Here is an 18,435-nt window from a genome sequence, read left to right as displayed (position 1 = left end):
TGAAAAAGCTTTTTGCAAAATGTATCACAAGAGAAATATGTAGAGATCATAAACATTAACTTAGCAATAAGATTTTTAAAAGAGACACCCAATTGATAGCTGACAATTAAGGTTTACATATACATTAAGAGTACTAACATAGAACCATGTGTAAAATAATGTATTCTCTTGTTTAATTTGGAAGCATGTATGATATTAGATGAGTTACTATACTGAGCTCCCAGAAGATTTTTTTAAGTGAGAAATAGGCACAGTATAAAATCATTTCCTGTCCCCAAAATGATGATTGGATTCAAAGAATATTTGTTTCCTTTATTCCCTTGTTATTAAAGTCTAATTACAAAAAAAAAAGTCTATGTTCCATTACATCAATTCAGGATAATCACTGAGGAACCCAATTCAATTCCCAAATCTTAAACATCAGGAAGTGTGCGAACAGAACCCACAGAATGCATCAAGGATACCTTTCAAACTATGAAATGGAATGTAATTAACAGTATAATAAACACTTCAGTGGAAGTTACTTACCCAACTTGATCTGTATTGGCTATTTGTACTAGATATAAATGGTAACTGTCACAGAAACTTTTCTGCTTTTATTAATAATTTACCAAGACTTTATTTAAAAGACATTTGTTTTGTAACGTGGTCCTCTTTATGTATACTGTGGACGACGGGCATCAGTTTCTATGTTGAACCTTAAAACTAATCCCAGTTTGTTTTCTGAAACAAACACCCCGCCTGGTCACATTAGTCTTCAGGTCTCATGGCTTAAGGCCATTGTTCTCAAACTTTTAGTCTCCAGATCTCTTTATGTTATTAAAAATTATTAAAAACCTTAAAAAGCTTTTGCTTATGTGAACTATTTCTATTGATGCTTACTCTATTTGATATGAAAACTGAGAAATATTTCAAACATTAGTTCACTTGAAAATAACAATAATAAACCTGCTACATACTAAATAATATATTTTTATGAAAATTAATTACACTTTTAAAACAAAAAAATTTAATATGAAGCATGCTATTGTTTTACACTTTGGGGAAATCTACTTGATATCTGGCTTAATAGAAGGCTGCTGTATTCTCTGCTTCTGCATCCAATCTGCTCCTGTATCACGCAACATGTTAGTGTTATGAAAGTATTTCTGACCTCAAGAACCCCCTAAAAGCATCCCCAGACCACATTTTGAGAACTGCTGTTCAAGTTTGCATAAAATAGGAAGGAATTTTCAGTTTACTGCAAAGGTTTCCTCATGAAGAATTTTTAAAAATTTATGAATATTTACACCTATGAAATTCCAAGTTTAATCATTTAATCCGCTGCACATAAAACGACTAATTACAGGAGAACTTTAATTACACCAATCTTCCATCTATGCCTGGGTTAGTCAACAGAACACTTCTGTCTCTGCACTCTGACCTCTTTACTGAGCTTTCAGATAGGTTTCTCCACTGTCACCTACTTGACATCTCCAATAGGATGTCTAACAGGCATCTTAACTTCTCACTCTCAGAACACAGCTCTTGACTTACTCTCTTGCACATGAAATCATCTCAGAAAATGGCAATGCCACTCAGTTATTTACTTGAAAACATGCAAGTCATTCCTAATTTCTCTTTCCCTCACACTCGTATCTAAGCCACGTGCTGCCAAATTACACCACACTTCCTTCATCTCCCACACTGCCATCTCGGCCCAAGCTACCATTCATTATATTTTGCTTGGATCACTGCTATACCCTCCCAGTTGGCATCTCTATGGCCACCACCACTCCACCACCCATGTTTTACAACCTGTGATTTATTAGGGCAATCCATTTTTCTCCTCCTAAAACATAAATTAGATCAAGTCCCATCTCAACCTAAACTCCAAAAATGCTCTCTAAATCTCTCAGGATAAAAAAGGAAATGACTTACAGGGTCCTCCATGTGACTTTGCCTCTGCCAACTGCTCCAACCTCACATTACGTTTTCCATCTCTTTTAACATGCCAAGCTTTTCCCTGCCTTACAGCCTTCCCACTTGCTGTTTCCTTCATCTAGAATCCTCTCTCCACACTTTTGTTGATCTGGCTCTTTCTTGTCATTCAGGTTTCAACTCAAATGCTACCTTTCCAGAGAAACCTTCCCCTACCTACACCATCATTGCCAGACTCACCTCCATGACACTCTTTCATCACCCTGTTATATTTCATTTACTCATAGCACTTATTACCTGAAAATATTTTGCTCATTTCCATGCTCTTTTTTGGTCTTTTTCCCTTACCACCAGCACCAGAATATAAGCCCTAGGAAATAAGGGACTGTGAATATCTTGTTCACTGTTATATCCTCAGGGTCCACTGAGACATAATCAGTACTGAGTAGCTATTTGTTGAATGCAGGAATGAATAAATAACCAAATGAATTAATACATAAGCCCTAACAAAGAATAATAAAGAAGCTATATTACAAAAAGAAGTTCATGAAATAAGTTCTTTGCTATTCTCCACTGTTGAGGAATATATGAAGAATTTCAAATATCCATGGACTACACTCTGTTAAATCTACCTCTGCTTTATTTCTAACACCATTTATACTGTATAGAAACACACCATATAAAAGGAAAGGAAAGCATGGTAGTTCACTAATAGTTGCTTTGAATATATGTAACCTGGTAAGCGGAAAAAAAAAAAAAAACTTTTCCAAAATATTTTTTTCCTATTTCATGTGCCTTTGAACTCTAGAATTGATGTAATAAATAAATAACTTAAATTCACAGGATTAGATGAAAAAGAATTTCAAGACTTTCCACGCAAGTTATCTTAATTTTCTTTGAAGAGGATAGCATGCAAAACGATGCTCAAAAATATAACCTGTTTTTCCTTTGAAGACTAATTTTTATTTCAATTGAGAGCCTTTTAGTCAATATTTATGATTATTATCTTCTGTTTTTCTTACAAATTTGAATTTAATCATTGATAGTATCCTTTATGTGAAATATCAGCACCCCACTATCACCTGAAATGTAACTTGAACTCAGGGCAAAGATAATATTATATAAATTCATATATACATTAATGGGCATAAAGTATAAATATTTGCATATGTACCTTTTCAACAGAGTGAGTCAATAAAAATCTTTGCACTGGCAACACTAAAGCAAAAAATTACAATTTTGTTTTTTAATGGCCTTAATTTGAGGGTGTGTACTATCACTGTGTGAGATCTATATTTGGAATGTTGCTGAAGACAGTAACTACTGTAAAACAATATAAAATGCAATGTATTAGAAGAATAATGTAAAATTATGCTCTGTAAACATGAACCAAATATAAAATATAACAATTAATTATTTTCTTCTAGCCATAAAAATGAAAGAACAATTCTTTGATGAATATGTGAATGGCTTTCAGTGAAAGTTATTACAAAAGGCTATTAATTAAACTCTACAGGAAACAAATGCTTATCCCCTTTTCATCAGTGGGGAATAAAAGATGTTTTAAAAAAGGATGCTCAATTTTTTAAAGAAAATTTAAAAACATCGAGTATAATTTATGATTTTGTGGAAAAGTTTAGTCTTCCTCTATAAATACACCATTATATATTTGTGAAACAGAATACCATCTTTCATAAAAGTTTGGCCATCTTCACTTTACCTAATATGGCTTTGCCATTAATAAATAAACAAAGTACCTGAGTACTTGAATTAGCTTTGATGTTGAAAAATGTACAGTGTAACTTTTGTTAAGTTACACTAGACAGCAAACAGCAAATAGAAAGTAAATATTCTGTCTGGTTTTAATACCATTTGTTTCCATATATTCTTATGAATAACTATAAGGTCATTTTGTGATACACAAAAAGCAATCCACTTCAGTAAAGTTGGGCAGATTAGGCAGAAAAAAATGATACTATGTAATCATTACTTATAACTTTACTCAGTAATAATTCATTTATATTTTTAAATATGCATAAAATGTGAATTCCCCAGATTTATTTTAATACCATTTTAAGTCTTCTACCATAATTCTAAATTTCTCTGTACTACTTATGGAGCCTAAGTACAAAAACATTTTCATTTTATCAAAAAGGAGTTTATGGAAGGGCCTAAATACAAAGATCAGATTCAGACTGCAGCCTTCCAAATCTACACTAGTTAAATTCACATAAACTATGTGCAATTATAGCCGGTGTTTCTCAAATGCAGAGTCATGGGAGAATTCCAATAAGAAGTTCAGAGACCAATTCTGATGATGGTCTCTGTGGTGGAGGTGGGGCGGGCTGCTGCCATGGTAGTCACACCATGAAGCTTTGCTGCTGGGAAGTAGCTCCTATCTGTCTTGCCCTTCCAGAGTGTGCCAAAACAATTACTAACCGTTCAAGGCTTTCTCATTAGAGAAATGGATATTAAAAACATTAGTCTATCCAACCCCCCACAGAAATCATTGGAAATCTTGTTAAAGTCCCAGAAGAAATACATCTACGTGTTTTTCAAATGAACTCACAACAATTGTAGAATCCTGTTGAATGTTCAGCATACAAACTATTCAACGGTTTTCACGTAAGGATGGCTGGAGTGAATTCTACCGCATTAGCAAGAAATCAATGTCTTATTACACTACTGTCAAGAAGGCACATTTTCTTTCCATTTTTTCAGGTATGCTATTTTTGCTTTTAATTTTCACCAAAAATACTTTTTTAAACCTTTAAATTTGTCATCCTGTCAAAATGAAGAATGGAGAGATAGATATTCTAGCAAAATGATTTGGAATAAAAATAAAATCAATAACTGTTGGAAGTAATAATAAGAGGGAAAAGTGTGTGTACTTTTTAAAATGACCCATGATCTCTTTTATTAATGTCAGATTGATTATTTGAAAATGGCTTTTCTATCACCTCAAAAAAGCAAGTATGTAATTTTCAATTAATATTTAAGCTTTCCAGGGTCTTCCATAGAAAAAAAAAGCTACACTGTTCTCTTTCCTAATATAATAAATTCAATTCCATCAGTAATAATTTAGAAAGAAAATGGAGAGCTATACATCAGTAGAACTACAACATGATAAGGCTATATTTTACAAAATCACACAAGGACTTAGTAACCAAATGAGTATTAAGAATATTACTCTTTAAAATATGTTAGTTTTTCAATAATGATGTTGTAGAACAAAACATTTGGTTAACTCTTCTTGAATTGTACAACAAATACCATGACTTTCTAATATATATACACACACATATCCTTTTATATTTTAACCAAAAAAAACCACCCTGTTTTACTCAGCTTAATCACCTACCCCTATTCATCAAATCTGTCACTCAATAAGTTGTGATTATTTCCAAATATAAAATCCACTCTCACAGAAAAAATAAATTGCTATTATCCAGTATATTCGAAAGCATGTTTATCATCCCTAACGACAATTTATAAACGATTCTTAAAATATATTGAAAAAAAGAACATAGAAACAAAAATATGTGGCTTTTCCAGCTTCCTACTTTGAAAAGAACAACTATCCTTTGATTATAAATATGGAGATGTTCTTTTATAGATAATATTTTACATGCTTAACTTATACACATGCCTTCATGGACACACACGTACACAATACACACATACATAGGCAAGAAAAATACTGCTCTCCAGTATTTCTTACAAAGACACAAGAAGTACAAACCAAGAAGAAGATTGATATACTTGACTAGATTAAAATTAACAAATTCTGTTCACTAGAAGATATTACAAAGGAGTAAAAATATAAGATATAGATGGGAGAAGATATTTGCAATGTATGTAACTGGTAAGGATTACGTTCCAAGGTGTGTAAAGTTAACCAAGCAACAGAGAAACAGGCAGAGGACAACCACAGACTTCACAGCTAAAAACACAAACAGCCCATGACCTCATTATTATGCAGGGGATACAAATTAAAATCACGGGACACCATTTCACATCCACCAGATTACATTGGTAAATGTTTGTCAATCTAAATTATCTGAAATATGAAGAACAATCAGAAAACTCAGGCATAAGTTACAATCAGGTGTAATTAAGTAAACCACTGAGGAAAGGAACTTGGTATTATTTAACAAACTTCAAGATTCACATACCGTATGACTACAGGAATTCCACTTCTAGATATCAGCACTTGAGAAATTACTGAAAATGTTTATCAGGATACACAGGTAACACTTTACACAAGCACTGCTTTAGAAAGCAAAATAAATGGAAACACCATCAACCATCAACAGCAGAAAGGATAAATAAATTGGGCTATACAACAGAACACAATATTGAACAAAAAAATTAAGAGGCAGAAAAATACATACAGAATTATTAGATTTATATAAAGTACAAAAACATTCAAAACTAAATATATACATCAATATCGGACAAGATTTTCAAGAGGAAACCTTTTGAGGGCTGGGTTCTTGTAAACTAACTTGCAGCACATTAGTTCACAGACTCAGCATCTTGGAGTTTGGGGAAGGGACAGGAGATTGTTATATATGGTTCAGCCACAAGGAATCCCTCTTCCACCCACACGAAATCTCTCCAAGTTGATGCTATGTAGTCACAGCTAGAATCCCTCATGAGATGGGGTTCTTGCCATCACATCAGGCTGCTCATTTCACTTTTGGGCCATTTTAATTAGTAGAATATTGATTCTCAAGCTGGTCCAATTTAGACTTCCCTATAACTGGCATTTCTTCATTGGTCATCTAGATTCATGCAGAATAATCCTCCCCTTTTCCCCTATGTGACAGTGTTCTCAGCATTTAAAAATGCTTATCCTTTCCTCCTCAATATTCCAACCATAGATGGAATATTGTCAATTCTTTTAAATACTTGAGCTTTCTGAACTTGCTCAAGTACATTAAAGTCCTTTTTTTTTTTTGGTACTCCAAAATGAACATGATACTCCACGTGCCATCTAAATACCTCAGTTCCTGTCTGCCATTGTCTTTGTACATTAAGTGCATTTTAATATTCATAGTTAATACTTCAAGGTTCTCCATATTTATGATAACCTTATGTAACTAGGTGGGTTTTTTTTGTTTTTATACAAGCAGTGCATAAGTTTTCTCTTTAACATTAACATTATAAGTTTGGTCCTGTAAAGGAATTGTAAGAATAACTTTAAGTACAGTAGTATTTCAACTGTTCTAAAGAGAGTTTGGGGATTAACATGAAAAACTCAAAGGCAAAAAGGCAACACCTGACTTTAGAGGATAAATTGCTCTGTTTCTCATGTTAAATTTACTGAGAATTAATTCATATGAAAATGCATTCAATTCCCTCAAACTCTCAGGTAGTATTTTGAAGGCCAACTGACACTGACAGGCTCATTATTAATGTTCAATTTTATATAAAATCCCTCTTTGAATGTCAGTGTTCACTACATCATTTAATTATATAAAGACAGTAAAAATGTTTTGAGGGGGAAATAGAACTTGCCATTTTAAGTCATGTAAGTTTACTGTCAATGGTGGCTAGCATGATTCACCTTCACTTAATAATAAATAGTGTTGAACATCAGCATAGCAGGCAGACCACACGGTATCAACCAACTCAATGGAAAAGGAAGCAGATGACCAGTCTACATAAGATAAAAGTGAAGTCTCAGTTCAATAACAACAGAAACGTGAGGCTAGTCCTTGAAAGTTGATGTGAATAATCACATGTCACTTAGAGCAGTGGTCCCCAACCTTTTTGACACTGGTTTCATGGAAGACAAGTTTTTCAATGGACCAGGGGTGGTGGGGGGATAGGGGTTTCAGGATGATTCAAGCACAATACATTTATTGTGCACTTTATTTCTATTATTATTACATTGTAGTATATAATAATTATACAACTCACCATAATACAGAATCAGTGGGAGCCCTGAGCTTGTCTCCCTGCAACTAGACAGTCCCATCTGGGGGTGATGGGAGACAGTGACACCCAAAGTGTGTTGCTTATGTCCAGTCAACTCTGTAATCTCATTTTGCTGTCACTGTAGAAAACCCTGCTTCACAAAGACGGGATGTTGGAAATGGAAATAGGCTTTTCAGTGCTTTTGCGGCAATCTCAGGATATGCCGCCTTGACCTTAGTCGGGAATGTATGGAGATTTTAGGTTGTCTCAAACATGCTTTTAAGGCCACTGTCATTTGTGATCTCAAGCAGTTGATCCTCTTCTACCACAGACAAAGTCGATTCACCTGGCTTATTCACAAATGGGTCACAGATCCATTACTTCCCAGTTTGGGGATCTTCTGTGGTTGGGAAGTAACGCTCAAACTCTTTTTAAAAAGCTGATATAGGTGATCATGCACCAGCAGAAAGGTGGCCCTGGCTCAGTCTACTTTCAAAATTTCCACCAGTGTTTGAAACATGTCAAAAATCCCAATATTCACTAGTCGCCCCCATAATTCCAGTTTGGTTTTGAATGCAGCCACTTTATTTGCCAATTTGAACACAGTTGTTCTCCCATGAAGTGACAGACTGAGTTCACTGAGCAGGTTGAATATGTCACACAAGTAAGCAAGTTTTGTGACCCATTCTGTGTCACTGAAATGTGCTGGCAGGGGTGAGTGTTTTTCTAAAAGAAATCTTTGGAGCATCTCTTGTAACTCAAAAACTCTGGCCAGAGATCTACCTTTAGAAAGCCGTCTCACCTCTGTGTATAAAAGACGACGTGTGTGCTCTGTGTCCACTGTCTGAAATACATTCACACAGAGCTGCGTGAACAGCCATGAGTTAAGGGCATGTACTTTAACGTGGTTGATCATTTTAATCACATCCTGCAAAGAGTTGTTTAGTTCAGGTGACATTTTTCAGCTAGCCAGCATTTCTCTATGGATGACACAGTGTGTAGACTCACATCCAGAAGCGACCTCCTTGACCCGAGCAGTGAAACCAGAAAGCTGTCCAGTCACGGCAGCTGCTCCGTCTATGCATATACCAACACAAAATGACCAATTCAGTTTTCCTGAATTGTAATCATTCAATGACTTGAATAGTTCTGCAGCTGTGGTGTTGGTTTGAAACAAAAATGCACATACCGTATCCTCATGCCCATCCCCCTAAAACATATGTTGCACTAAAACAGGCATTGTTGCCTTGTTGTCAACACTGGTAGACTCATCAACCTGGATTGTGTACCACGTGACTCATTAATCCTCTCTAACAATTGTGCCTCAATATCCTCTGCTATTTGATCAATTCATCTAGTTATGTTGCTACCCGGAAGAGGAACACGTGCCGCCTTTTGAACTGCAGCCTCTCCTAACAGTTCACATCCTTACCACCAATGTCCTTACCATCAGGCAGGATCAACTCTTCACCAATAGTAAAGGGCTTCTTAGCTTTAGCAATGTGGGAAGCCACTAAGAATGATGCTCTCAGCACAGACACATTTGATGAAGTGGCGGCCTTCAATAATTGCTTCTATTCTAAGTTCACGTTTTATTCTTTTGAAAAACTCCAAAGGCTTGTCTTTTAATGCAGGGTGCTTGGTCTCCAAGTGGTGAAGCAGTTTGAAAGTTTCATGGCCATTGGATAGCTGGTCACTACATATTATACAAAGCAGGCTTGGAGAATGTGAATCACCTGTTGCAATGAACCTGTAATTTAAGTAGGATTCTTGGTATTTTCTTTTAAATACAGCTTTCTTTTTCTTAGCAGTTTTAGAGTCTTCTGTTGCCTCATCATTGGGTCTTTCCCCCTTTTCAAAGAAGCTCTCCAACATTTGCTTTTTACTCATCTTTGCTAGGGTTAGCTTGTGAGCTTACCAAGACTGTGACTGAGACAAGTGTGCAGTGTGGGAAAGAGGTGTAGATGGAAGTAGTAAATAAAATAATGGGCGGGCCATTTGTGGGCTAAAATAAGTGTCGGATTCTGACTTACAGCCTGCCACCAGATGCAGGTGTACAATTGAAGTACATCAACTAACTTGTCACTATAAAGCCAGCCACCACATGCAGCTTAATTGTCACCTGCCACTCACTGATAGGGTTTTGATATGAGTCTGCAAGCAATTGATTTATTATGGTCTCTGTGCAGTCAAACCTCTCTGCTAATGATAATCCATATTTGCAGCTGCTCCCCGATGCTAGCATCACAGCCCCAGCTCCACCTCAGATCATCAGGCATTAGATTCTCATAAAAAGTGCAACTAGATCCCTCACATGCACAGTTTACATGCTCCTATGAGAATCTAATGCTGCCACTGATCTAACAAGAGGCAGAGTTCAGGCAGTGATGAGAGCGATGGGGAGCAAATGTAAATACAGATGAAGCTTTGGTCCCTCACCTGCCGCTCACCTCCTGCTGTGTGGCCCAGTTCCCAATAGGCAATGGACAGGTACTGGTCCAGGACCCAGGGGTTGGGGAACGCAGACTTAGAGTTAGCGTGCAAAAGCTCCATCAAAGGAGTCATTTGTGCAATAAATTGAAAGGATTGTTTCTTCTTAAAAAAATAAAAAACCTAAGTAAAATCTGTGAGAAAAACAAAATCAATGCGATTGAGAAAAACAGGGCCTCCAAGGTACATGGGGAGACTGGACCAAGAAGCCAAATCACAGCCATTCTTTCAGTAAGAAAAAAAGAACTAATAAAAGGAAAGGAATGGATTCTAGATGATTTATAGAGAGTTCATTAAGCAGTTCAATATTCAAAGGATGCAGAGGCCTAAGAAGTATTTATAGGAAATATCTTAGATTGTTTTCTTTTTGAACTATTGCTGTTCAAGTTTTTTTTTTTTCCTGAAAATAATCATATCATTTTTTACCCTATGGTTTAATGCTGTGCATCTTTGTGGTCTCCTCAAACTAGGATGCATATAATAAATATGTAATTACAATACTTCTCATCTATATTTCAAAAGTTAACACTGCACACTCCTTAGGTATGGAAACACTATGGCTAAGATTTGCATCTCAGCGTACTGACTGCATGATTTTCCCTAAGTTATTTAACTTCTCCAGGTATCATTTTCCTCATCTATTAACAGGTAAATAATAGAATTCCTATCTCTTAAGGTCATTATGAGTATTAAAAATTTAATACTTAGAAAGTACCTGGCTTATAAATACTTAATAAAAGTTATTATTAATAAGCACCTCATGAAGAAAACATTGATGATTTCATTAAAAAGTTTAACTTAAAATAAGTAACCAATGGTCAAAGAACACTAACCAAACACTTGCCATTTTTTAAAAAAATAAAATGTAATCGACTTCCACTATGAAAGATCACAGAAAATGAGTCAAACTAATTATCTCTAAGCAAATCAACCATTTCAATGGCTATAAATTAGACATTTTCAAACTAGAATATTAAATTAGATTCTCAAAGAATAAAACATCACCCATTCTAAATCACTAAATGAGATTTTTTTTTATTTTGGATAAAATTAGACTGAAGTTTATCTTTATGATAGAAAAGGAGAAAAAGAGTATAAGGGTATGAACAGATGTTACATCATAACTAAAGCCAATGTCAATTTGTTTAAGAAAATAAAATAAATTGTCATCAAGTATTCTGTAAGAGTCACTTATATTTTGTTTAAGAAAATAAACTGTATTCAAGTATTCTATAAGAGTCATTTATATTTTAATTTAACATAATTAAAATGTAAACAGAGCCTTAAGCAACTTAATCTACTTACACCACTGCCTTAAGAAACTAATTTCAAACAATTCTGATCAAAACTTGAAACTGGGCTGGGCGCAGTGGCTCACGCCTGTAATCCTAGCCCAATGGGAGGCCGAGGCGGGTGGATCGCTCGAGGTCAGGAGTTCGAGACCAGCCTGAGCGAGACCCCGTCTCTACTAAAAATAGAAAGAAATTATCTGGCCAACTAAAAATATATATAGAAAAAATTAGCCGGGCATGGTGGCGCATGCCTGTAGTCCCAGCTACTCGGGAGGCTGAGGCAGGAGGATCGCTTGAGCCCAGGAGTTTGAGGTTGCTGTGAGCTAGCCTGACGCCACGGCACTCACTCTAGCCCGGGCAACACAGCGAGACTCTGTCTCAAAAACAAAAAAAAAAAAACTTGAAACTGAAACTTCTACTAGGCAGGCATTATAAGTATCTGAAAGCAGCACAACTCATTTTGCTTGAAAATACATGATAATATATGTGCACTACCCCCAGACGATTTTTCCCCAGTCGTCCTAATTAGTAAAGTCTTACCATATGACTATTCTCTTTTGTTAAACCCATTAGAAACTTTGGCATTTAGGTATTCAGTAACACTTGGAATACTGCCCAGGCTAAAAAACAAATTACTTAAGGCACATGTTAAACAAGCATTTTTATGAAGAGCACTTCATTTCACTAAAGAGAGACAAGAAAAATTGAACTGATTTTCCATATAAACTCCCTTGGTATTTTGCTGAATGTCATGATAGTAAGCAAGTTTGTGAAAGATCCTTTATAGTCTATTCATCCATTGTTACTATAGTATACTCTTTATAAATATTAATGTTCACAGATGAAAAAGAATCCATCTATATCAAGAACATTGCTATCTAAATTTTAAGAAGATCAAATGTATTGATTATAATGAAACATCTCCTCAATTAAAACTTACAAAAATTTAAATGACAGGTTTTTTCTATTTTAAAGTATTTTGACATAAGGATATTAGCACAGCCATCAGCCAAAGTTACATGGAGCTGGTTAGAATTACTGTTTGGGGAAATATCGGCATCCGTTTATAAGATTATGGCCACTTTATTAAGTTTAATTGAAGGCAATCAACAACATCATTGCAAATCTGCTTCTCTGAATATTCATATATTACTTAGAACCTTGTTTTTAAAGGGATAATTAAGATGGCATGCTATTTAGTCAATCTAGCAGTAAAAAGATGAATAAAATTTATTAAAATTAGCTTAAAGTAATGGGGAAAAATTAGTGTACTTACCTTTACCTGGGGAAGCAGTATAGTCTGACATAAGTATTTCTTCCTTCTTTTATTACGATATAGTTCTGTATGTGTATGTATATGCATATGTGTATATTTAACATATAGAAAAATCTTTGTTTTCTTCCCTCTCTCATCATGTAACATAAGATGTATTGACTTCATAGCATTGTATTTAAGTATTATTAACTTTACATCATAGTATTTAAGTTATGGGATATCAGTGAGATGAATCAACTTTGGATCTTCTGGGGAAAGGGTCAGTGCATTTTCTGTTTATATAGGATAGTTATATCATGTTAGGTGGAAATATGATCTTCTTATTGTCTTTATTTATAGATTAAGTATGGTTTAAGGAGATGGGTGTGGGCGCCAAGTTGACAAGGAGTATACTTGTAATGGTTAATTTTACGTGTCAACTCGTCTAGGCCATGATATCAGATAGTTGTTCAAACGTTATTCTCCTATAGATGTTTTTGTGAGGTGTTTTATTAGATGAGATTAACGTTTATATAAGTAGACTTTGAGTAAAGCCACTTATTCTCCACCAATGTAGGTGGGACTCATCCAATCACTTGATGTCTTAATAGAAGAAAGATTGACCTCTTCCCTAGGAAGAGGGTATTCTGCCAACAGACAGCTTTCAGACACTTAAACTGCAGCATCTCCAACCTGGGGCCTTACCCTGTAGATTTTGGACTTGCCAGTTTCTATAATCATGTGAGTCAATCCCTTAAGATAAATCTCTGTCTCACTGTATACATACCCATCCTATTTGTTTTATTTTTTTCTGGAGAACCCTGATGAATACACAGCCCTACAGTTAACAGCTTGAGCTCTGAATCCAGATTGACTGAGCACAAATCCTAACTCTACTATAAACTAGACGGGAGACCTGGGAAAATTAATACTTAACCTCATTAAGCTTTAGTCTTCTCATCTATAAAAGGGGATAATAAATATTAGCCTTTACCTAACAGGGTTGTTTTGAGGATTAAATAAATATTATACATAAAACATGTTTACAAATAGCATGTTCTATGTATTAGGTATTATTCTAAACATTCAACAAATATTGACTCTTATTTCCAAGCTTTTTTTAACATAGCTAGAAAACTTGCAGTCAATCCTAGAAAAAAGGAATGACATGAGTAAATCAATTTTGTTTTAGAAAAAAATGTACAAGGTTGTTTGGAAATGTATTTTTGTAAGAAATATTCAAGATGGAGGAAAACTGAAACCATGGGTTTTCAAAATTTTGGTTTCACAAATGAAATACCATTAGCATTTAAAAACAGAGGAAGTAAAAGTATACCTTGTTTATACAATAGCTATATTCTTAAAAAGACGCTTACCAATTTATCTGAAAAATCTGAAGCCATTGATATAACCTCAAAAATGCTTTAAAGATGGTTTCTCATTGTTAGTAGTTCTTAACATGTTGCCTCTATTTTATATTCTATTCTTGGCCTCTCTATATTTCTTCCAATTTTTTCATCCTTTCTGCTCACTACCCACATATACCCTTGCTCTATAATTTCATCTCTTTTCCTTGCAATTCTCTGCTAAGTATACATTTTCTGCATTATTCTTTACTGTGTTTTGTTTTTACTAGAAGAAAGCCTAGCTGAATATTTACATCCTTTTGGCCTAGGGAAGAATTTTATACTGTTGACTGACACAAAAGGTGAAAACTATAAAGGAAAAAAATGATAGAAATTACCACTTAAAAATGTAATGCCTAATATAAATCCAAAAAGACCACAAAGAAAAATTAAAAGGTGAATGATGAATGCAAAAAGAATATTTCTTATATGTTGCCAAGTCTTTAATAGAAATCATGATACTTATTATTTTGTAATGTTTTGCACTTTACATTAAACATTTATACAGATTATCTAATTTTAATTTAGGATAATCCAATAAAGAAGGCAGAAAGCAGGGTTTTTCAATGCTGGCACTAATGACATTTTGGGCCAAATAATTCTTTGTTCTTATAAACTATCTTGTTGAACAGCATTCCTGGCCTTTACCCGCTAGAAGACAATAGCTTTCTTCACCCCCACTTGTGGCAACCAAAAATGTCTCCAGATATTGCCAAATGTCTCCTGGGACCCAGATATATCACCAGTTGACAACCACTGGCAGAAAGAAAAGAGTATCTTCATTTTTTACAAATTGGGTAGGTGAAACTTGGAGAAATTAACTGACTTTCCCAAATACACTTTTCTTTTTAATGACCTACAAACTTGACAATTATAGGACACTGTCATGAATACTTTGTGTAAAACACTAATCACCATCTAACAAACCAACTGTGATTTCTGTCCACCAACTGTCCTATATTACAGACATTTCTGACCTCACTTTCTTCTCAGCTGATTCAGTCATTATTTCAGGCTTCTTTCTTCCTCCAAAAGGAAAATGTGCCGCTATAAATTCCAAGTTAGAAATAAACAGTAGGAAAATTTACCTAGGCATAAAACATATTTACACAGTGCATGCCTCAGTTTTTTTCCAAAGCAGTCTCTTAATTTGTGCAAGATTTCTAAAATAAGCTATCACATCCTGTTAATTAGGCAGCTAATATGTCATCCAAACTTTATGATCTGCTTCTGTCATACGCATCAAACACTGAAAATAGTTTCTTCTTCCAGACTTCCAGATGCATCACAGCATGAAAACTAGTCATATATTAAAAGTGAAGAGTAGAGTTGAAGACACTTAGATTAACTGACCAAAAAATACTTCCAATGATCTCGAGATTCCTTTGAAGCTCTGTGAGCTTCCAGAGTTACTTGCTCGTGTTTGGTCTTATTCAGAGCAATAAATAGCATTTCTTTCTTTTTTTTTTTTTCCCACACTATCATTTTCCCCATATCTGAAAACATATTGGATTCTCATATTAATATTCTAAACACAAACACTTCACATAATTAGTCAACCTCTATCCCTAAGCAGTATTTCACCTCTTTTCAAACTTTCTCAACTAAAGAAGGAAAAGTGGAATTTTCCATGTAATACAGTGCCATCTGTGTGCAGGCTGATAAGAGGAAAAGGGAATATTTGAATGTCAGAGGATCAGAGTTACAAACCCTACCTTCCATGACATACACCAGTGACCCCACATCTCCTTCTTTGATGATGCAACTGTCTTTGCCATACTCCACCGGGTACATACAATCCACAATCTCCTGGATCTGTGACAGCTCCAAGTTCTTCATAAAGTCATTGTCAAGGATGGCTTCCTTTATAAGATCCTTGGACCTATGCAAGAGAGGGGAGATTTACTGGAACATCTGACAAATTCGTTTATAATTTGTGAGGTTTAGCAGAGACATACAGTGCTCTGGCACACTACAAATGCATTTTCTTGTTAGGAATTCATTAATTTTCTGAAAAACCTGAGAATAAAGTAGTTCCATGACAGCAGAAAAGGCATTGAGAAATTTTTCTTTAAGTAATACGTCATTTAATAAGTGACAAACAAATAACAAAATCACACAAGTTCATTTTGTTTTAGATTTTTTAACCACAAAGATTGTAGATAAACCATGAGACAAACATTTTAAAGTTTGTAATTTAGTTGAAGAATAAATATGAATAAAATACAAAAAAATTCTAGTAAAAACACTACTCTTACTATGTTTATGTATTATAAAAGAATATCAGGCATGTATTGTGCTATACTCAATTACAGGAAAAAATAAAACCTACAATTTGTTTACTTATTTCCTGTATGGCTCTTCCAGTAGACTTTACACTCTGCATAGACAGGGGTCATTTTTTAATTTGTTCTCTACAGTATGCCCAGTGTCTACTATGATGCCAGTCATGATCTGGGTGCTTAAAAAATAGTTTGGATAAAAATAGGTAAGAATTGGATTCCTAATTAGCTGTTTGAAACAACTGGGAGAAATGTGACAGTTCTTTATGCACATCTCATGCTTCTTTAGAGACTATTTCTTTCCTCAAGCAGCTTAAATTGAAGTAACCAGGCAGATAAAACTCAATCAAATAAGATGTTTGAAATGCAACATGATTTAGGTATGGGACTAAATACAGGTAGTCAGTAGAAAAGATATTTATAAATTCTGTGGTTGGGATTCAGTGGTTAATGGGAAAGTTCTGCAGAACTTAAAAGACTGTGGTAATTTTATTTGCTGCGATAAAAAGTTCCAAATGACTTTCTAAGGATACAAAAATCACAGTAGAAGGGACACTAAGAAATATTTTACCAGGGAGAGGACAATCAGAGTACCCTCAGAGAAGTCAGAAACAGGATAAGACAAAAGCAAAGACCTTAACAACAAAAAGAAGAAACAATACATTTGAAATTTTATATTAAAAGTGTTAATTAAAAAGAAATTAAACACAAGCTGGCCACATTTGCTTAGCAAGTGGCTTTCAGGGAAATAATGAGACCTGTCTAGCTCTCTTTGCATCTAGACTTTAGTCTAACTGGCCTTGTCTTCACACACTATGCTTTGTAATGATTTGGTTTTAAGGAACAAAAAGATGTACATAAAAAATAAAAACAATTGAAAACTTATTAATATGAAGAATATTTGTAGAATGAACCATTAATGTTGTGATTACAATTATGTTTATGAACAGTGTTAATGGCATGTAGGAAATTCTTATACTATTTTTAAGTGAAAAAGCAGGATACAGAATTGATTTTAGGGTAAGAAAATGTGTGTAATGAAACACAGAAAAATAGGCTTTGAAATTACATATATTTGGGTCCTAATCCCAGCCTTGTCACCTACAAAACTTTGAGCGGGTTGTCTTATTTTCTAAATTTCCATTTTATCACATATAAAATGGTATATAAAGAAATACCAACCTAACAGATTTATATGTGAAGATTGGTGAATATAATGTTACTTTCAGTAAATGGTGGAAGATAAAGGTGCTAGTAGTATTAACTGCAGTATTATTAATATCTTCAACACTCTTGACCTCAAGAATACCAGTGAAACCTTCATACTGACTCCCAATATCTATTGATCTAGGATTACTTTTTCAAATACCTGGACTTATCCAATCTTCAGGAAATTAATTTTAGTCAAATTGTATTATATTCTCTCTTTCCTAAAAATTATTTTGTGTCAGAGACTGGGACCATCCAATAGGTTCATAGTTTCTAACATCATAATGACTGGATGTCATCAACCCAGAACACAAACTTGTTTAAGATACAGATGGTCTGTTATCCATTGGAAAATATTAATAGTGCTCCATTAAAGATCTAGGTCCTAGAAATGCAGCAAGATTAAAAATAAAGTCCTTTTCCAAGTAAATAATTAGCTCCATAAAAAGATGATTGAAGAAAGTCACTTTCTCCCCTCTCATAAACAGGACTATTATCCTGTTTTATGAAGACATCAGAAAATATGAAACAATGAGTTCTAACACAATCCCTTAGAATTATCCAAATTTTCCAAGTGTTTATCACAGAGTTTGGGGGGAGGGTAGGGGAAAGGATGGGATTGCAGGATGCCCTTGTTTCACAAATTCCATATTATG

At 34.5% G+C, this 18,435-nt stretch overlaps 1 protein-coding gene across 2 annotated transcripts in view; it reads right to left on the bottom strand.

Annotated features, from left to right (window-relative positions):
• Nucleotides 1-18,435, bottom strand: part of PRKG1 (protein kinase cGMP-dependent 1) — a 1,158,333-nt gene that overhangs the window by 994,948 nt on the left and 144,950 nt on the right. For both annotated transcript variants that reach the window (XM_045569367.1, XM_045569366.1), the window contains exon 2: nucleotides 16,004-16,170. In XM_045569367.1, the coding sequence (XP_045425323.1) occupies nucleotides 16,004-16,170 (167 nt within the window). The remainder of the gene's footprint in view (nucleotides 1-16,003; nucleotides 16,171-18,435) is intronic.

Source organism: Lemur catta, chromosome 14, assembly GCF_020740605.2.
Source record: "Lemur catta isolate mLemCat1 chromosome 14, mLemCat1.pri, whole genome shotgun sequence".
In the NCBI taxonomy this organism is placed as follows: domain Eukaryota; kingdom Metazoa; phylum Chordata; class Mammalia; order Primates; family Lemuridae; genus Lemur; species Lemur catta.
Note: the sequence above shows the minus strand (reverse complement) of the source record. Positions and strands in the feature narration are given on the sequence as shown.